Source organism: Saimiri boliviensis, chromosome 8, assembly GCF_048565385.1.
Source record: "Saimiri boliviensis isolate mSaiBol1 chromosome 8, mSaiBol1.pri, whole genome shotgun sequence".
In the NCBI taxonomy this organism is placed as follows: domain Eukaryota; kingdom Metazoa; phylum Chordata; class Mammalia; order Primates; family Cebidae; genus Saimiri; species Saimiri boliviensis.
Window position 1 is genome coordinate 6,929,517 of NC_133456.1, and position 21,348 is coordinate 6,950,864.

At 44.4% G+C, this 21,348-nt stretch overlaps 1 protein-coding gene across 9 annotated transcripts in view; it reads right to left on the reverse strand.

The window, feature by feature from the left end:
• Positions 1 to 21,348, reverse strand: part of CACNA2D3 (calcium voltage-gated channel auxiliary subunit alpha2delta 3) — a 935,925-nt gene that overhangs the window by 194,912 nt on the left and 719,665 nt on the right. For all 9 annotated transcript variants that reach the window (XR_012518702.1, XR_012518703.1, XM_039477586.2 and 6 more), the window contains 8 exons: positions 19,734 to 19,805; positions 19,407 to 19,468; positions 17,957 to 18,024; positions 13,509 to 13,554; positions 13,251 to 13,348; positions 10,743 to 10,836; positions 7,667 to 7,762; positions 2,144 to 2,265 (listed from right to left, as the gene is read on the reverse strand). Coding sequence is in view for 7 of the 9 variants with exons in the window: in XM_039477586.2 (XP_039333520.1) it covers positions 2,144 to 2,265; positions 7,667 to 7,762; positions 10,743 to 10,836; positions 13,251 to 13,348; positions 13,509 to 13,554; positions 17,957 to 18,024; positions 19,407 to 19,468; positions 19,734 to 19,805 (658 nt within the window). In the remaining 2 variants the exon portion in view is untranslated. The remainder of the gene's footprint in view (positions 1 to 2,143; positions 2,266 to 7,666; positions 7,763 to 10,742; positions 10,837 to 13,250; positions 13,349 to 13,508; positions 13,555 to 17,956; positions 18,025 to 19,406; positions 19,469 to 19,733; positions 19,806 to 21,348) is intronic.

Sequence of the window (21,348 nt, forward strand, 5' to 3'; positions counted from 1 at the left end):
GGTGGCACTGTTTACAACAGCAAAGACCTGGAACCAACCCAAATGCCCATGGATGATAGCCTGGACAGGGAAAATGTGGCACATATACACCATGGAATACAATGCAGCCATATAAAACAATGAGTTTGTGTCCTTTGTAGGGACATGGATGAACCTGGAAACCATAATTCTCAACAAACTGACACAAGAACAGAAAATCAAACACCACATGTTCTCACTCATAGGCAGGTGTTGAACAATGAGAACACATGGACACAGGGAAGGGAGCATCACACACTGGGGTCTGTTGGTGGGGACTACAGGAGGGACAGTGGGGGGTGGGGTAGGGAGTTGGGGAGGGATAACATTGGGAGAAATGCCAGATATAGGTGATGGGGATGGAGGCAGCAAACCACATTGCCATGTATGTACCTATGCGACAATCCTACATGATCTGCACATGTACCCCAGAACTTAAAGTGCAATTAAATATATATATATATATATATATATATATATAGAGAGAGAGAGAGAGAGAGAGAGAGAGAGAGAGAAAGAAAGAGAGAGAGAGAGATTCTTCATAGAAGACAATGCTATTCTTCATAGGTCTCCAGCAGAATGAAAAAGTTCACTGTCTCTTGATATTTTCAGCAATAAAGTGTGATACAGACAAGCATAAAGAAAGAGCTTCTGGCCCGGTACAGCCCCAGCACTTTGGGAGGCTGAGGTGGGTGGATCACTTTAGGTGAGCAGTTTGAGACCAGCCTGGCCACCATAGTGAAACCCCCTCTCTACTAAAAATACAAAAATTATCTGGGATAGTGGCAGGGCCTGTAATCCTAGCTACTCTGTAGGCTGAGGCAGAAGAATCCCATGTACCCAGAAGGCAGGGGTCACAGTGAGCCAAGATCATACCACTGCACTCCAACCTGGGTGACAGAGCAAGACTTTCTCAAAAAAAAAAAAAAAAAAAAAAAAGAGCTTCAGACACCTGGAAATTTACATTTGAGAAAGCACACCTAACTATGGGCAGGCATAGATACAGGCCTATCAGCGAAAGAGCAAAGAGCCAAAGAATCTTAGACCTGAAAAGAATCTAACAGATCATCTAGTCTGAAATCCCATCCAGTGAGAGAATCTCATCAATAACATTCGACCTCCTTAAATATGTCCATTAATGAGGAACTGTCTTCCTAATGAGGCCATTCAACTAATCATAAGAGCACTCTTTGTTTTCCAGGAATTTCAAAAGCACTCTTTCTGAAACATTTGCAGTCAGGGAAATGAGAAAGCACCAAGCCTTAGGGAGGAGGACTGGGTGCAAACACCAGAGAACTTCCCTCAGGACTGAGTTAGGAATGTTTGAAAGAGATTAATACAAAAGGAACTGATGTCATATGTAAAATGTTAACTACAGATGGAACTTTCCGGTGCAACCCAAGGTTACAGAACTAGGTTTCATTCATCTCTCAGGTTTCTTCAGTGAACAGTATAGAGTGAGTGCCCAAAATACCAGATGCATGAGGCAAGAAAAAAAAAAATGAGGAAAATTGAAGCATTTCCAGAATGTTTTGCTTCCAAAACTGGTTACTATAAGATAGGATTCAGTTCTTTCTGGAGGCAGGTGACTTTAAATTTTTATACTATCATATCATAAACTCTTAGGACCGAAAAAGCAATCAGCTACATGCCTCTCATTGGTGACTGCAGGCTCCTGTCAAGAGAGCATATGGCTATACAAAGTCAGTCCTTAGTCCTGCATATCCACTTAAATCAATTCATTCTAGTGGGGAACTGTGGACCTCTGCAGGGATGTGACTCACTGAAGGTCCTGGCAAGGGATGCTTGAATTTTCTCTAAGTGGAGCCAGGACAACATAAGAAAGAAAAAAAGAAATTGACGGATAAGTTTGTATTAAAATCCCCTAGGGTGCAAAACACCAGTCCTGAAATACATTTGCATAATTATATAGGAAGAGGCTTCCTTTTATTTGAGGTTATTATACTTACGAACTGGTCACTGGTTCAGGGCTGACCCAATATTCGGCATTGGCTCTGAGGGTTGAACCTGCTTCCACATTCAGGCAGCTCCCCCACACCCTGCACACAATGCCCAGACCCACTGGACCTGACGGACAGAGCCCACCTCCAACAAGGGCACCCACCAGTGCTGAACGGGATCGAGTAGACGAAGCTGCCTGGAATCTGCTCAGCGGCTCTTCGGTACCAGAGAGGGAAATGGTCTGCATTAAAAATGTTCTCCTTGTCACCAGCTTTCAGGAAGTCCCTTGAAGTGGAAAAGAATCAGAAGAGCACTGAATCACTTAGCAGTATAAAGGTGGGCTGGAGCACCCCGACAGCCTTCGTCAGGTAAAACCAATGTTCGCTTTTAGAACCCCAACTTGCATTTCTCAGTATAGAGGGGGCCTTAGTTAACACTGAGCACCCCAGATTACTCAAAAATGTCTTGCAGAGCTCTGGCAGTCAGATTCTGAGTGGGTAAAATAATTTTCCTTGTATGTCTAGTAAACTAATTGTCTTAAAGTCTGAAGCCAACCAAACCAACGAAGCCTTCTGGTTTAAAGCGGCCATTCTTGGTTTTTCTGATAGGATTTCTGTAGGCTTTAAAACCCACACACATATATTCATACGCTTGGGAGAATCAACTTCTTAGGTAGATCTCATTCTTCTTAGAGCAAGTATAAAGAAGGTAACCCATGCTTCTTAGAAGTGCAAAGGAGGTAAATGTGAGCCCACACTGAAATCTTTGCACCCTTCTCCCCTCTCCTGCCTCCTCTCCAGACAAACAGGCCTGCTCACGCCCCCTATGAACATCCCCGCCCTCCACTGACTCCCTGCCTTCTGCTCAGAGAGCTTACCTGTCAGGAAGGCTAGCTACATTCTCCTTTCCATCTCTTCCTCTCAAAATCACACTCATTTTCAAACTGCATCTTCTCTACCACCTACCCCATGAATCCACAGAGACATGCGCAAGCTCTTGCCACACACCCTGTGCCCCCACACTCTCCGTCACTCTCATATAGCCATTTTTTTTTTGGTCCTGCACAATCGTCATACCCCCTCCTCAGACCTCCCAAAATCTCTGAGGACAGGAGATTTTTTTCACAATTGTGCGCTTTTCACAGAGCCTTAAGCATACTCAAGACCCAATGCATGATCATTGACCTGACATGCCTCTAGAGAGTCACGTGTGCTCTCCAGCACCTTTGCCTCATCTTGGCTGATACGGTGCAAGGGGAGAAAACGGCTGCCTAGTTAGGCCACAGTCTGCCGCAGACATTTTTCAGGAGGGAGACCAGTTAGGGGACAAATGTGTAGGTAGGAAGTTGGAGAAGAAATGGCACCACCTTCAGCCCAGCAGTTTGCAGCATACAGGTGGATCGCACAGACCATGGAGAGAAATTTTCATGCTAAGTTTATAACTGTCTGGTTTCCTGAACTTGGCACCTAGTTCAGGAAAACATTCTGTAGTTGCAGGGTGTGTCTAACCAGGGTTCCCTTCACCTCTACCAAAGATGGAGTGCCCACTTTTTAGAGAGGAGACTCATGCCACTGGAGGTCACCCTCCAAGTGCTTAGATAGCTCTGGAATCTACCTCCCTGTAACTTGTACTAGCATGTTCTAACTCCTCTCTAAGGTCTGGACCTTCTTCCCAAATTCCCAGGGCCTGGCTCTCAGCAGGTGCTTGGCATATGCTTAACGATCACAGCATAGATCTAATCTCATATCCAGATAAGAGCTTCTTCAGTATTAAACACAATTTCCTATACCTTCAAAAACAAAATACCTCAATTCTTTCAAATTCCTTTGTCTGTATGGTCATCTTTATAAATGCTCTACTTTGTTAATATCACTATGCAATTTTGCACTACTAGAATTGGTAATCGTAGGTCAAAAATGGTCTGACATAGCATAGCTGCCTGCATTTGGTCTTGACTCTTATTGACAAGATGACTCTCCAGAAATTAAAAACTTAAAAAATTGTTTTTCATAAAGCACTATTCTCTCATTCAGAAGGCCAAGGCCAACTTTGGAGTCATATGCAAGATTGAAACAGTGCAGAGATGCCCTGTGTTGTCTCGAATGCTGGACATCGGGACTTCCAGGCTCATCTTGGTAGACAAGCTCTTCCTTATGCTGCTGTATTCAGTGGTAATGTTTCCTGACCCGAAAGTCATCAGGCTTCAAAAATACTGAAATTTTAGCATTTTCATTTCTTTCCCTAGACGTGGAATTTTCTTTCTTTTTTTTTTTTTTTTTGAGACAGTCTTCCGCTGTCATCCAGGCTAGAGTGCAGTGGTGCCATCTCAGCTCACTGCAACCTCCACCTCCTGGGTTTAAGCAATTCTCTGCCTCAGTCTCCCGAGTAGCTGGGATCACAAGTGCATGCCACCAAGCTCGTGTAATTTAACCTGACTTGGATGGTGTCAGGAGGAGCCTCTGTTTCCCGGCCCTTGGCGGAATGCATCATTGCTTTCCACACTGGCTCACAGGTTCAGCCACAGCTGAGCAGAAGGTGCTCACACTCCCAGCCGGTCTGTTCAGTGTTCATTACAGCTAAGAGGTGCCCTGTCCATGCAGCGCAGGTTAATGGTGTCATAGGGCACCTTTTGCCAGAGTCATGGCAGATGAGATGGCAGCTTGGTTAGAAGGTGTGAAGCGGTCCTTACTTAGATAATGACATTCAGGTTTTGGGGGTAGCTGGCAATAGGTCTGGAATACTGCACATCTGGGTATCCAGAGCCCCACTGCCCAGGACAGCATTGGCACCCAGGACAGCCAGCAGGAGCCTGCAGCACTCGATCCCTGTTAACCCTGGTGTTCATGAGAAAGGACTGAGTTGCCGGGAAACCCTCTGCCAGTGACTAGGCAGCACTTCTGGAGGAAACAGGAAGGAGAGACCTGATTTTACAGAATCCCAAAAACGTTCTTCAGGAAGAAAGATTCTTCTGGATAAGGTGAAAGTCTCCTTCTGGATACTAGGAGCTGCTGTAGTGGTAAGTCAGGCTGGTCTAGGTTCTGTGAAGAACTGGGTGACTCTGAGTGAGTAACTGAGTCTCTGACCTCCACTTACTCATCTACAAAACGGGAACAATAAAAACGTGCACTTGGCTGGGGTTCTGTCAGCATCATGTAACACCATATGTGACACTGAAAACATGTTCTAACAAATACTTGGGATTCTTAAAGCCCAAGAGTTTCTTTTGTTCTCAGTGGTTGAAATGGGAGGAGTAGGTGGTCACTTATAAACTTAGGGCTGTCCACTGTGAAGGCTAACATCACTGAATGCTATCTGCATGGTGATGTGAGAGGTTATACTGAAGGCACAGGGGGTGACAGCCAAGTTACAGTGTAACTGACCTACTTCCAAATGCAGGTGGCGGGATATGGGATGAAATCTCAGTGTAGGAGACTGATGATAGTACGAGTTAATTGCAGGGTAGCAACTTTATATGATCAGGTTCTCTGCCCAATACTTTAAGCACTGCCTTTCATGCCCTAGTCAAAAACAAAAACCAAACCAAAAGTCAGAAAGGCTAAAAACTTTCGAAGCCTGGCTTAGAGAATGCATCCAAATAGCTGGATCCTGACAAATACTATTTGATGGGAGAGGATAGGCAGGCAAGGCCCTTAGGCAATAGATGTCAAGGTGCCTCTATATGAAGCAATGATAGGAATTTCTTGAACACAGAAGATTTCATTCATTCAAATTGTCAATGAGTACCCATTCTGTGGGTCACAAAATACCACAGAGAATAGAACACATAGCTGTAGATATTTTTAGCTTCCCAAATAAATTTTCTATCCATAAACAAATACATAATTTTTAGACAGAGTCTCACTCTGCTGCTCTGGCTGGAGTACAGTGGTGCGATCTCTGCTCACTGCAGCCTCTACCTCCTGGGTTCAAGCAATTCTCCTGCCTTAGCCTCCCGAGTAGCTGGGATTACAGGTATGCATCACCATGCCCTGCTAATTTTTGTATTTTCAGTAAAGACAGGGATTTGACATGTTGGCCAGGCTGGTCTTGAACTCCTGACCTCAAGTGATCTGCCCACTTCAGCCTCCCAACGTTCCGAGATTACAGGCATGAGCCACTGTGCCTGGCCAATCCATAATTTTTTTGATCTTCACAGTAACCAAAAGAGATCATTGCTCTCACTTTTCAGGTGGACAGGATGAAGGCACACAAGTGAGATAAGCCAGGTATACCTCCCAGCTTCCTTACTGTACTCCTTTGTCTTTTAAATCCATCACAATAACCCAGTTATGAGACCAGCAAGGTGTCATGTTTTATTGTTGTTACTGTTTTGCTGTTTTAATTGCTTGTTTTAATCTCAAGGCCAGCAGCAGACTTCCTCATTGAATATAGAAAATGAATTCCCTCGTCTCCCTTTGCCTCTCTGGATCCTAAGAGAAGGCAATGTGTATCTAGGCACCTCTAGTCCTTCCCAGGAACTTGCCCTCTGGAAAAACAATTGTTTGGTGGAGGGAAGTGGGTAAAACGCAAAAAAAAAAAAAAAAAAAAAAAAAAAAAGGCTTTAAAAAATCAAGCTGCAACTATAATCAACTTCATAGATGATAAATGTGAGTATCAAGAAGGCCAAAGTCCTGGAACAGAATTCAGAGCCAGTCTCTTAAAATATCTAAACGTTGATTCATCTGTCATTTACCAGACTTGGTTTTGCAAGGTTATACGATGGGTGCCAGAGCCTCAGGCAGCAGAGGCAAACAGCACTGCCGAACTCCAAGGGGGCACCGCCTCCTTGGACCCTTGATGAGCCAACCCCTCTCAAATCGACGGCTACCCTGTGGCTTGTTATTCACCTTGAGGTACCCTGAAGGTTAGGAGTATGATGTTCCATGGTAATCTCTGAACTCACGCATACGCTTGCAAACCACTCTCAGACACTCTGAATGTCGGGACCCATTGTCCACATGTCTTAACAATCTCTCTTGCTTCAGAGAACAGAAATGGAAAAAACTTATTAATGGGCTCAGAAAAGACTTCGCAGTCTACCTACTGGCACTGGTGAAACACCAATTTGATGAGTTAAGGGCCCATGGCTCTCTGAAGATACAGGGGCTGCGCATCTGAGTACTAGACCCGGAAACTCTCTGCCCAACATCCATCCAGGCCTCTTTGGAAGTACAAGGAGACACTGTCAAACCCCAGTGTCCTCAGAGGGCCCACTCCTGGGTGTGGAACTCTGCAGTTCCTCAGGCTAAGCACAGAGGCACAGGGGTCTATTAGTAAAATATAAACAAACAAACAGGACTTGGAACACTGATTTTTGTACAGGCAGGAATTCCTCAGCATAGCCGCAGAACAGCTGAACGCCCTGAAGCCATTTGTTTCTTCCCTCTGGCGGCTCCCCCCGCGGCCGCACCACCTCCCAGAGTTCTGAAATGACTCATCAGGGTGGGAGAGGACTCCCGGATGGTGGACAGAAGCCAACAAGAGTGAGGAACAAAGGGTGGCAGAAGGGCTAACAGGCAGGTGAGAGCACGTGCTGGGGCCCCCCTGGTAGAACAGAGAGGAGAAATCTCAATAGGCCTGAATTATGTTTCTACCAGTAGTGGAATCAAGAAATGAAAGAAACCTCCCTTCGAATGTTCAATTTCAGGAGCTCCCTGGGCCCCTGCAGAGGATCCCTCCTACTTACTGATTGGTGAGCTGCTCGGCCCCGACAAACAGGTTGATTCTGGAGAGGCCCGTGCGAGTGCCCAGGAAGGCAACCTCCACACCCTTGTCAGAATTCCTGAAACAGAACAGCGGACCTCAGGGGGAAGCCTCTTGACGGTAAGTAGATAACAGCACAGCTTTTGCATTTGAAGACTCACAGAATGTATTAACAAATAGTTTTGAAACGAACTTTAAAAGAAGTTATAGAAACACACACACACACACACACACACACACACACACACATCACACACCACACATCCCCAAGCACAGATTGCCAACTTGTATCCCTTACAAAAGTTTTCACATTAATACTTGCAGGAAAAATGAAGAATTTCCTGCCAACAAAAGCAGCATGTGAAAAAAATCTACTTCCAACCATACACACATCTTTATCTCAAGGTTCTGGGTGCAAGTTCAAACAGATCTGGCTAAGAATGGAAAGGACTAACCCATTAGGGCCTAGAACTAGCTTTTTGCATTAATGCTACCAAGTTTAATCTTTGTCTTGAGATCACTCGTGGAGTGTGCGATTAAAGCAGCTGAGCCATGGAACCAAGTTTGCAGCATCCCACAGCCTGGAATTCCACGTTGTTGGAATTGGTTTTGACATCCACAGGGTTGATTACTTATGACTTACTACCAACTTTTCACTTCTACCAGACCACAGGCCTTATTTACACCACCAACCCCTAAGAGATGTGTAAGGAAATGGCTTCTTCCAATATCTCTATAAGAGGCTACGCACAGGAGAACTCCAAGAATGGCCCTGGCAAGGAGAACTAATATAAAAATTCACTAAAAATCATTTTGCTTCAACTTCCAAAGCAAATTTTATATGCTTGAGTGTGTTCTTCAGGAGATTTGCAAGGCATATTTTTTCTATGCAAAAAGGAAATGGCCTTTCTCCACAAACACATAATTTTATCCTACAATAAATGTATGAAGAGAACACCAATTCTTGAGCTTGTTTCTCCGTCCTAAATGCTACTAGCAATTTGATCCAAAGCATTCTCCACGTTAACTTCAAAGTAAGGTCATTTGGTTCCTTGATCTTTGATGAAAGTCAAAGTGGTAGATGTTACCTTGAAGTGTTTAAGGTCTGAATCAAAACCAACACTACGCATTTCTGCTTGTAGCCTACATCAAATTGGAAAGCCAGGCTGTCCAATCCATTACAGATGTGGACTACAAAGCAAGGTACCATTCTGGAAATCTTTAGTATGTGTTAGGAATGAATGAGCAACCTTTGCCCAAGATTTTGAGTTTCATGAGAGCCTAAAAGAAACACTTCAAGGTTCACTAGAGAAAGAAACCCCAGGAAGGGCTCAATTCTTTGCCAGCTTCCCAGGAAATAAGATGCATGCCATGAAGGCAAGCAGTCCAAAGACACCCCCAATAATGAAAATGGCAGTCTCTTTGGGGCTCCAGATTTGCATATTAAACGGCCTACCCCACATCTCCATTTGGGAGACTTAGCCATTTTAAGCTCATGGGGTCTAGAAGAGAGAACAGCCATGCCCAGCCCTAAACCTGATCCTCCCACAGTGTCTCCTGTCTTAGCTAATAGAGGCATCTGCCCATGATACAAATCTGGGAGTGATCCTTGATGGCTCAACCTCCCTGCCCTCACACAACAAACCCATTATCAAGTGCTGGGGACCCTGCCTCTGAAGCAAGCCACAAGTGGACCTCTTCTCTCTGTGCCCACTGCCCTGGTCCATGTCATGAACCCTGGGAACACTGTAGGAACCTTTACTATTGTTCTGACCCTATTACACTGTTCTCCACAGAGCAATAGAGAGGTCTTTTTGTAAAATGCAAATCTGATCGCTTTCCTCCACCTCTTAAAATCCTCTGGTGATCTCTCAGTGCTCTGAGTATAAAATCCAAATTCCTGAACCTGACTCCCAAGGTCCTGAGCACGCAGCCGCTCTGCAGCCTCCTCCTCTGACATCTTCCAGCCTATCCTCTGTATGTCAGCCATGCCCACCTTCTTTAAATTCCTCCAATGTGTCAAATAGTTTCTCATCTCAGCGCCTTTGTATGTGCTGTTCCCGGAACGCTCCCCGAACCTTGAACTAGTTCCCATCTTCCTCCTCCACTTTAGATCTGTTACACTTCATGTGTCTTTACTTTGTGTTCAAAGTAGTTATGATTCTTAATAATACAGTGCACTATATACCACAGGTGCCACGGTGTTAAGGGATCTATTTGTGTGGTTTCTCTCCATTTCCCCAATACCTCACTCAGAGTGTGGCACATAACAGATACCCAGTCAAGACTCGATGAATGAATGAATGAAAATGAGAACAGAATGAATGACAGATAGGATGGAAGGGAAGACATAATGAAGGAATGAACTAATAAACAGAAAAATGGAGAGACACAGGAGAGAAGGGAAGACAAAAATGAGGGAATGAACTAAAGAAGAACAGAAAAGTGAAAAGAAATGAACATGTAACTCATGAAGATATAAGGGAAAAGGTATGTTCTTCTTTTCCTTTTTAATCTTTAATAGTCTACTTGATAATAGCAAAGAAATAATAATAGGCTTCTAAAGCTGTTCTCTTCCCATTCTTTGATATCAACTACCCCCGCCTTCCCCGCAGCCCCTCTGCCCTCCACTTCAGAAATAAAACCACAGGGCTATATCTGACACCCTATGAAATGGAGCTCTCACTTCTCCGTCCTACTCACAACCTAACCTGGCCCAGATCCCAAGCTCCCTCAGGCCTGGGAAGGAGAGAGAGCTGTGGCGAGGCAGGAAACGAAGTTCTCTTCCGCCTCCCTCTCTCTTAGAAGTGTCACCCTACCTCGGCGTACCGAATTTCATGTAATGTTAAAACTCAGACAAATTACATGTCAAACCCAGGAGCCTGCCATCCAAGCCCAAGCCGCTAATCTGCTCTAGCTCTTGTGGTTTGGAGCTTTGGGGAAAATTAAAGAACTTTAACACCAGGCTCCTAAAACAGTTTAGTTCTTTAAACCATAACCATATTTCGGAGTGTTGGTGAGGAAACAGCCATGAAAGGAGGACACGTGCAGCCACTTACTCGGATTTGTTGAGGGCCAGGCTGGTCCAATATGCTTCAATGGGGGCACTCACCACGGCATCAAAAAGGACTTCTTGGATCAATTCTTTATCACCTGTTGGGAGGGACAGACGAGAGGATGCTTTGGCAGGGCTGGAAGACGGGAATGAGAGGCGCTCACGGGCTTGAGACTGCAGTGTCTGCAGGCTACTTTCTTACACAACGTGTTGCTTTGTGAGTTAAGCTCCCGCCAGCTGAACATATGAAACGGTTTTGACACCTGGTATGCCCGGAACACAGGAGCCTCCAAAGCATTTGGGCGAGAAGGTAGTCAACTGAGTGGCTTGGGAGTCTCACACTTCAGTCCTCTGCTTTCTCCCCCCATCCCGTGGTTCTCGCCATGGACAGCAGGCTGAGTCCCAGATTTGGAGACCAGAGGCCAGTTCTCCTTGAACACTTGGCTGTCATCATCCCCATCTCTGCCCTCTCCTAAAACTGAAATTCTTTAGCACCCTGATGTCAGCCTCTTGTCACACAGGAAAGGGATATCATAACTTAATGACCACTGGGATTCTTATTTGGTGATTCCTTCTATTTAAGAATTGTTTCATATTATTTGTTTTTATTTTTATTTATTTATTTTTTTTGAGACAGGGTCTCACTCTGTTGCCCAGACTGGAGTGCCGTAGTGTGATCTTGGCTCATCACATCCTCCTCCCCGCAGGCTCAAGCGACTCTCCTGCTTCAGCCACCCAAGTAGCTGGGATTACAGATGCAGGCCTGGCTAATTTTTGTATTTTTAGTAGAGACAGGGTTTCACCATGTTGTCCAGGTTGGTCTCAAACTCTTGACCTCAAATGATCCGCCCATATTGGCCTCCCAAAGTGCTGGGATTACAGTCATGAGCCACCATGCCCAGCCAAGAATTGTTTCATTGTAAAGGAGAATGTCTGTTCCTATGCAAAGAGACTCTTGGTAGAGCTCTGTGGAAGAGGCCAAGGAATGAGAGGATAAGGTAAGTCTAGGAGAGGTCTTCTAGAACTCTCCAATTGCTCTGCTGCGGAGGAGGACAACTGACTGTCACATGAGGCAGGCCAGTCCTTACCCTGACTGGGGGCAATAAATAAATAAAAATAAAGAGCTTTGCTGAAAAGCAAAAGCTAGAAACAACTTACCAGTAAGACAGTGAATGTACTGAGATAAGTTATGTAGTGAACTTCTATATAGTAATGCAAATAAGTGCATTAAAGCTAAATGATCAACACAAATTCCAAAAATATAATGAGTGAAAACACAAGTTGTGGTACATATATATGTACATATTGAATGTATTATATTCTATATATAGTAATTCATATAATATACCATACATATAGAGTTTACTATATATCTTTAAATAATACAGTTAATGTTACAGATTATTTATGGATACCTACATATGTAGGAATAGCATTAAATTCTTGAGAATAATGAACAAATACAGATGGTCATTCTCTTTGGGAGGCAAATAGGGCTGAACAGGGTCCCAGGGACCTCAGCCTTATCTATAATGTGTCATTCCTTAAAAAGCACCTGGAGTAAGTTCGACAAAATATTAAGATTTGGTAAAGCTGGAGGGTGACTATAAATGTATTATTTCTATTGTCTCTATACTTACATATTATATGTCCTTAAAAAGTCAAAGACAATGACACACTGGGCTCATAGGATGTCCATCTGATCCTTTCCCTGCCAGGGCATATCCCCAAAAATAAATCCATTCTATGGAGATGTCATTTAGCAGCTGGATAATCGCCTTACACCTCTCATAGGATTACATGTGTAAAGCACTTTTCATGTCATTGAACACATGATGCTGGTTAGAGGTGGAGGCAGATGTCACGATCAGTTTTGGTGGCTCTCCCTCTGCCCAAACTGTAGCTGCTGGAGCTATCCTGTGAGAGTACAGGGTCTGCTTATGCCTTAGAGGGGCATTCAGGCCTGCTGCTGCTTTTCCCTGCCTCTTTTGCACCGGCCATTGACCATTTCTTACTTACTGAGCTCACCTAGAAGGGGAAGCTTGGTAGGAGGAGGGGAAGGAGAATGTACCACGCTGAGAGGCTATGTGTCCCCACTCTTGGGAGAGTGACTCCACTCTTGGGAGAACCAGGAGACCTAGATATAGCCTTGAATGAGACGTGTCCTACTTCCAGCCTTGGTTTCTCATTTGCAAAATTAGGGAGATGAGTATTTATAGTCCCTTTGCATTTGTAACATTTCCATCCTATTCAGTTGCTTGATTAAATGGTTCAGAAGGGGACACAGCCCAGCACAAACTGCTAAACCAGGACTGGGGATTCTGTGAGATTTTCTGTAATCCACATTCTTTCTCCTGTTCCTACAGGAAGCAGATATTTCATTGGATCTCATGTGACTGATAATCTCTGCCAAAGCAAAGCATCCCTTAAAAACTGAGGCCACAAAACAGTTTTGAGTTCACTCCCCACCACCAGCCCTGAAGGCACAACATACTTTTGAAAGCGTACTCACATTGGAGCAGAGGTTCTTTGCCTTTGAGGTAGAGCTTAATCGCTTCTAACTGAGACAGATGGCGGTGCTCAGGGTGTAGGTCAGTGTTGCAGTAGGACCTAAGAACATGGCATGGCCCAAAACAAAAGCTTGTCAATATTTACAGCATCTGCCTCTTTTGCCTTTGAATCAGGAAAACTGGGCAAGGGACCACAAACCATGTGGAATCAGAGGGCAGTGAAGGATGTCATGGCCAAGGAGGGATGGTTTAATTCTTACCATTCATCTGCCAAGGACACATCAGGATGTTCTAAGTCATGCAGGCCTGGGGGACAAGGAGAAGGGGTTCATGAGTAAGTACCACTCCCCCTGATCCTCTTGTGTGCTTCAAATATTCTAGGGTAGGACTGTGGGGTGAATTAAGGGTAGACATCAACTCTAAAGTTGTACCTGCCTTGGAGCAGGGACTCTGAGCAAAAATAAACGAGTTCCCTTCCAGGCAGGACTCTCTCCCCATCTCCACCTCAATCAACCAGCACTGTCACCTTCCCTGGCTGTTCATCCCAGGAAAACCTTAATCCCTTGAAGATATGGGATGCACTAATGAGTCCAGAGGGAGAAGCCTAACAGGATGGTTAGAAACACTCACTCTGGTGCTCCATATAGTCCGAGATGGGCACTGGGCTAGGCCACTGACCTCCTGTGTGCTGTCAGTAGGTTACTTTACTTCTTTAAAGGTCAGTTTCTTCATGTGAAAAGCAGGAATAATAGTCCCTAGCTGATGTGTGGTTGTGAGGGTGGAATTATAGGTTGAACAATATGAGGTTGCCAATACTCAACTGTTTTTGAGCAGCAAAGATTGCTAGTCGTTACAGGATCCTAAGTGAAGACGAGTCATCTGTCTGGGAAGGAAACTAGGGGAGCTGGGGCTTGCAGGGAAATCTGGGCGTTTTTATAGATGGTTCCAGACCACCTTAGCTCTCTAAGGATAACTCTGCTTCACTGCATCTTCATATGGCTTGATCTTAATGGGTTATCAGCAGACATACACTTCTGAATGATGACCTCAGGAACTCCCATGATGCTCATAGCCTGCTTTGGGAAGTTAGTTTCTTAAATGACCAATAGTATTTTACTGTGTCCAGGACTCCAGTTTCCTCCTCAAATACAAATCTATAAAAGAAGTAGCAAAATGCTAAACCTATCACACAATTCTGCTTGATGTTACAGAAAGTAGAGAATATATTAGAATGAACATCATTGTGTATGACCCAAATGGGCACATCCAGGCTCCAACACCTACAAGCTGCATGACCTTGGGGGTGTCATGTCAGGTCTTTGAGTTATATCTACCATGAGGTACAAGTAATACTGCAAAACTCACAAGTGTCAGAAAACAGTTAAGTGGAATAGGGATTAGTCCCTAGTGCCATCCATCCATCTATGTAGGCTTTCTTCTTTTTCTCCTTCTCCTTCTTCCCAACCAAACAACTTTCCTTCCTTCCTTTCACCCTCTCCCATTCCTTCCTTTCTTCCATACTTTTACTGAGCACCTGCTCTATGCCAGGTATGACTCTAGGCCCTGAGAATATAGCCGTGAACAAAAACAAAACAAAATCGCTGCCTTCATTATATTTAATTTCTAGTGGCAGAAAAGAGATAGTAAATTATATTAAAATTTAACTTTAGAGCACATCGGATGGTGGCAAGGGCTAAGAAGGAAAACAGAACATAGAACAAGAAGAGGGAGGACCAATGGGGAGAGTTGAAGAGAGAGAGAGTTTCCACGGTAACGCTGGAGGTCAGGGAAGGCTTCCCTGAGAAAGTGACCTGAATGAGGCAAGGAAGAGTCGTGTAGGTGGCAGGGAGGGTGCTCATGGCAGAAGGAATACCAAGTGAAAGGCCCTGAGAAAGGACCATGTCTTCCCAGAAACCTGGGTTAAGGATGTCAAGTCCGTTTTTCTAGTTGCAGTTCCCATCTCCCAACCTCATTCACAAAATCCTCTCTGGCCATATCTCACAGGACCTATAAATCAAACTCAGAGAAGACGAGATCTACAGGGAAGATCTTTGTGACTGCTTGTTCTCTGGGTTCCTAGGGCACCAAGGAAATTTAACTGTACTCGTTAATTTTCTCACCTCTGATGTTGGTCCTTCTGAGAAAAATCACATCTAGTGATGATTGGAACTGCTGATAATAATGACATAAGCTCTAATTCGCTGAACAATTATTGTGTGCAATACACATAAAAGATTTATAAAAGAAACAATTTCAGCAGGTAGAACTACAGCCCATACCTCCAATCCTGGTAATGACTCATATTTTTTAGCAAAATAGACCTGTTTGCCATCTTTGTAATCTCTGACATTGGCAAAGCATGTGGAAAAATCCTACATTCTCTAGGGAAGTACTCCTTATTGAAGATCCTATAGAAGTATGGTTGCCAACCCCAAGGAACGCCTTCCCTCTCCAAGAACAGAAGAGAACAATAATCACACCAAGGCTCCTGGAGATGACGAGACCCTCTACTAGTTGGCCCAAGGGGAAGAGCTTTCCTAAGTTCTATTACTCAGCAAAGCTGGCAGGATTGTCAGTCTTTTTATTACAGAGGACCAACAGAGAGAGGAAGATATGACCTCATTTGTGTGGATAAGCAGCCACTCTCCCCCTTGCTGAGGATTCAAGCTAATTTCTTGCATAGTGGTTACAGTTAGCTCTGAAATTCTCTCTGTGTGATCATTTAGACTCACAGCTGTGGAACATACAGGAAGAAGAAAGTGACTGAAAAAGAATCCAAAAGACAATGCAAAACAACTGTGTGTATGTGTGTCTCTCTGTGTGTGTGTGAGAGAGACAGAGAGAGAGAGAGAGAGACAGAGAGAGAGAAAGGAAGGGAGGGACAGGCCCATGTATTGAGGATTGACCAAGGGAACAGACCCATGAGAGGCAGTTAATCCCTGAATAACCCCTCCTTCTATTATTCTGACCATGAGTTCTTTCTTCAGCTTGACCTCACATGGCTTAGACATGAATTTTCTGGCTTCGTGGGCAGTGATGTCTACAGAGCCAGCACGACCCACAGAGCCAGAAAATTCTAGAAGTGAAAACATGATCTCTGAGAACACATCCTGGAGAGTGTCTTGGCCACGTTAGAGTTGCCTGTGTTCTCTGCTGTGTCTCTGGGAAGAGAGATTACACGGTTAGCTCTTTGGTGGGCACACTCTGGGTTCTGCCCAGCTCACAGTGAGCCCCTCTACTCCCTGTTCTGTCCCATACAATCTCACAATCACTTGGGAAGCACAAACCAACATCCCTGAAACAACCTGGGCAGGTACCATCAACAGGAAGCCAGAGGTTATCTCGGGGAACATCCAATTCCTTCCTCATGCCCTGTGGCATCACCTGAGGGTGCTGTGGATGGCCCAGCTTCTGGAAGCTCAGTACATTCATGTGCAATCCGTTCTGACCAATTAAAACCTGGCTTACAAAAGACCTCCATATTCCTGGCTGTCCTCCCTATGGAGGTCCAGAAAGACTACTGTTCTGGGTCAACTTCTTCTCTGTCAACATGCAAAACCTAATGACCTGCAAGTGAGTCACTCAAGGCCACTCAGGGAGTGGGTCCCGTCAGAAATGACGTCCACCGCCCCTGTGAGCTCATGATGCTGGGACAGGTAACCTCTTGAACTACTGGGTCGCTGGGAGATGAAAAGAATAGCACGTGTGACAGCAATTTTAAAATTTAAAGAGCTGTCCAACTGCTCGTCACTGCGCACAGGGGCACAGTCGACTGTCTTACGAAGACAACAGCATCTGGGAATTTCAAGGTGCTGGTTACTCCCTCTGACCTATGTAAATCATTTAAACGGTCACATTTTCCTTTGGGCCAGGACTGCCACGAAACACAAGTGAAATATGTGGCTCAACTGTGTAGGAGACACCAGGGCTCTCATATCTTTGTTTTCACGGTTTCCCCAGGCATGAGTTATTTCATACATTTGTATTTCTCCCAGGTACTGATTGTTGTGCATGAGAAGAATAGAGTTGAGGGATGATTCCTATTGACTTACATTCTGCTTTCATCCACAAAGCTGTTGACTATGAGCCACCGACGGTCAACAGCATTGTGGATGAAAGCAAAATATAAGCATTGTGGATGAAAGCAAAATATAAGTAAATTAAATCGCAACCATGAATCGGAATTCCTGCCATTCTGAAGCCTAGGCACAACAGGGAAGAAGAACGGTATTAAGAATATCAAGCAGGAAGGCCAGGCGCGGTGGCTCAAGCCTGTAATCCCAGCACTTTGGGAGGCCGAGGCGGGTGGATCACGAGGTCGAGAGATCGAGACCATCCTGGTCAACATGGTGAAACCCCGTCTCTACTAAAAATACAAAAAAAATCAGCTGGGCATGGTGGCATGTGCCTGTAATCCCAGCTACTCAGGAGGCTGAGGCAGGAGAATTGCCTGAACCCAGGAGGCGGAGGTTGCGGTGAGCCGAGATCGCGCCATTGCACTCCAGCCTGGGTAACAAGAGCGAAACTCCGTCTCAAAAAAAAAAAAAAAGAAAGAAAGAAAGAATATCAAGCAGGCATTTGTTTGAGTGGAATGCCCGAGGGACTGGCTAGAGGTGTGGATAGATGAACAATTTCTTCAGTTAACTCAATAGCTGGCTCCCAAGCTTTCTTCCCACACCAAAGGATGAGTAGCCAGGCAGCATCTTACCTTCTTCGATGGTCACATTCCCTCGGAAGAAATACTTCCCATGGCCTCTGGAGAGCGCCACACCTAAACTGTGCAGAGAGACAAAGCAGATCTTGAAATCCCTGGCATCAACTCGAATAGACTTGTGGGCTAACATTTTTTAATTTTCCATTTTTCACATTTCCATTTTATGATCTGTAAACAATTTTTCCAACCGTTTACTTTAGAAACCCTACTGATTATTGCTGGTGTTGGTTTTTCTTAGGTTCAATCAGCTGCTTCAAAGTAATTTCTGATTGGAAATGCCAGCAGCAGTTGGCTACTCTTTGTGTTTTAAGAGTTGTGGCAAACTGCTTGCCCTCCCAGCAAGCCCTTGTCTCGGATGCCCTCCCAAGGACCATGTGCCCTGCTCTTTATACCCCCTTGCCCTGCAGCATTCAGCCAGAGATGGATCTCTCCAGCCCCTAGAGTTTGGGACTCGGGAAATTGACCCTTTTTCGAGGGCAAAAACAAAAACTTCCACTATACGTGCGTGGAACCACATGACTGTGGTGCAGGCTTCTTTGCCCAATCCTCTGCCTAGTCTAATAGGTTTTTCACACTCACTGGCTTGATTTAAGATTCGTTCTGTTTCTGTCTAAAGTAAGAGACTATGTTTGTAAAACATAGACAGACTATTTGGCAAACCCACTTAGCAGCTCATGTGTTCTTAGTTTGCTCCTGGTTCCACATGGAATCCACCCATGATCCTTGGCAGTTTAGGACAACATTGCTAGAATTTACTTTTCAGATTCTTCTATAGTCAGTAAACTCCTTCTCGCCTTAGCTCTCAGACACCAGTTCGGGAACATGAAGCAGGCCTACTGAAATAATTTTTTTTTTACAAAACGAATTATAACACTAAGTTAATAGGAGTGGGAAACTTTAGAATGCTACATACACATCTGAAAGCAGGCAATTAGGCAAAGCCATTTTTCAGGACTGTTACAAAGAGAAACAACAGGATTCAAAGGTAGACAAGCACACAAGGACAGTTCAGAGAAATGGAAACAGAGGCACAACATGTAGGGATGGATATGCCACCTCCAGGTTTGAAGGATTGTTTTTTTTTTTTTGGTCATGGAAACAAAAGGTGAAATGGAACTCACAAGGCAGCAAGTTCAATGGCTAAGGCCCCTGGTAACCCTCTGCACTGGTCTTCACCCTTAGCAGGAACCCCGAAAGCTTAACTGCTTGACAATGAGAAGCAAAGCCATGGCAGACTGAATGAGTTCTCCTGGGTGAGCCTGAACCATCTCCCCCTTTCTGGAAAACAAAAGCAGCCTGGGAAAAGCCCCTTCCTCACTCTTTCCAGCCTTTCGGCAGGGTGTTTGGATATCTTCAGATGATGAGCTCTGAGCGCGTCAGCAGGTTTTGTACAAACACAACTGATGGGTCTGATGGAATGTCCATGTATTATGGTCAGCTCTACCTGAAAGGAGTACCCTTGATGTCTGTATAATAGTAGTCATTTGTCATCACCAAAACCCGTTTCTAGATTGAAAAAAAAAAAAAAAAAAAGTCGTAGAGAAAAGAAAACATGGTTAGTCTGCTAGGCGAAGTCTTCAGAAATAAATAAAAATAAATGGACACACTATGATCAGGTTAACAGTACTACATGAATCTTGTTTGAGATAAGTAAAGACAAGAGAAAAATGATCTCAGCGAAAGATATTTATTCCAGATATAGCTTTCAAAGCTAATTTTTCACAGTGGTTTGTTTTAAATTAAGCAGCAAAAATGTTTGAGAAAAATGTACCCCTTTGTCCACTGTCTTCTTCACCTCCATGGAAAACTTCCCCGTCTTTCGATTCACCATAGCATTTCTCAACTAAAATGATAAAAGAAAAGCATGTTAGTTCTTCCCTGGATTATCACGTAATCTGGACACCTTTCGTCCTCAGTGTGCAGCAGAGCCTCCATATTGAACTCACACCTCGAAAACAGAGCTTCTCAAAAATAAACAGCCAACTGCTCCTGTACAATGTGAGACAGGCTAACAACACTAAATAAATAATCTTCGTCTTCAATTTGAGGAGCTCACGTAAACTTCAGGACGATAACAAAACAGCCTCGACAATATTGATGAATCCCGTGGGTCAGAGAGAGAACTCCTGGAAATCTGCTAAAACACAGAGCAAGAATGTCTCTGGGGACAAGGTATGTTTTCAAAAGGGGTACTGATTTGTCATGGAGAAATCACTTTTCAAAACGTAATTGAGTTAAAGGCATTTTCCAACACAGTAGTTAAAAAGAAAAAAAAAAAAAAAAAAAAAAAAAGGCCAAGCCTTTGGAAGACAGGAATTATCCTTTCCTAAGATGAATCATCTTTAAATGCTCTCTGAGAAATCTGGGCCAATTAATGACCTTGCTGATGAGGCAGGGAACAGGAGCGACCCTGTGTCTGACTTTTGGAGGTCCCGTTTAGGAGCAGTGAGTCTGCCTCTCCTCCCCCACCCCCGCTGACCTCATCTAATTACATGTGGCCCTTCCATGAGTTCAGAGGAGGACAGCAGACGCAGTGATGAAAGATGTGCCGTCATGGGCACCAAGGCAAGACGACAGAGAAGGCCAGTTAATGGAATAGGAGCAAACGCTGACATGCCACAGCCTGTCAGGAAAGGCTCTCTTCCCACCCCTGTCTTGTCTTTTTCATCTTTCCCCCTCTTTCCTCCTTTGAGGAGCTTGAGCAAGATCTGGCCGATAGAAAACTGCAACACTAGGTAAGCAACCGAAATTTGATTCGAGGCTGTGTAGATTCGGGTTTGCATTCTCATCTTCTGTGTGAGTGCGTGAAAGCATAATTTTTAGCTGGAGGCATGTATAAAATAAAACATATATTTTACTCAAGATTTTTTTTTTAACAACACATAATAGGCATTTCTGGAAATATTTTCCCATTTTAACTTTTGTGGTTTTGGACAGGGAGAGCTGGTCCTAATTAAGTCTACTTTCTAACTTTTAAGAACGGCTCGATTTATCTTTAACATGGTTTTCATTTTTCCTCTTTCTGGTGCCTGCCTAAAGCCATTTGGGACCTTCTCCTCTCACATTCCCCAGGCAAACTACAGATTAGGTAAGCCTCTCTGTGCCCCCATGCCACCCCACCCCCAACTCCCAGTAGCACAGAACAATCAGCATGGGGGTCTGGGCGTGTCCAAGGCCCGGGTCACTGATGCCTCATTTAGTCTTGCCCTTTTCTTAAATCATAGCAAAAACGGGTTCTACTTATTGAACCTACGGTGAGGCAGGATGGAACTGCAGTTAGGGAATGGACTCTGGAGCCAGAGCTTTATGATCCTGGGCATCTTGGTCACTTACCATCTCTGTGACTCAGTTTCCTCTTCTGAAAAATGGAACTAATGCCAGCAACC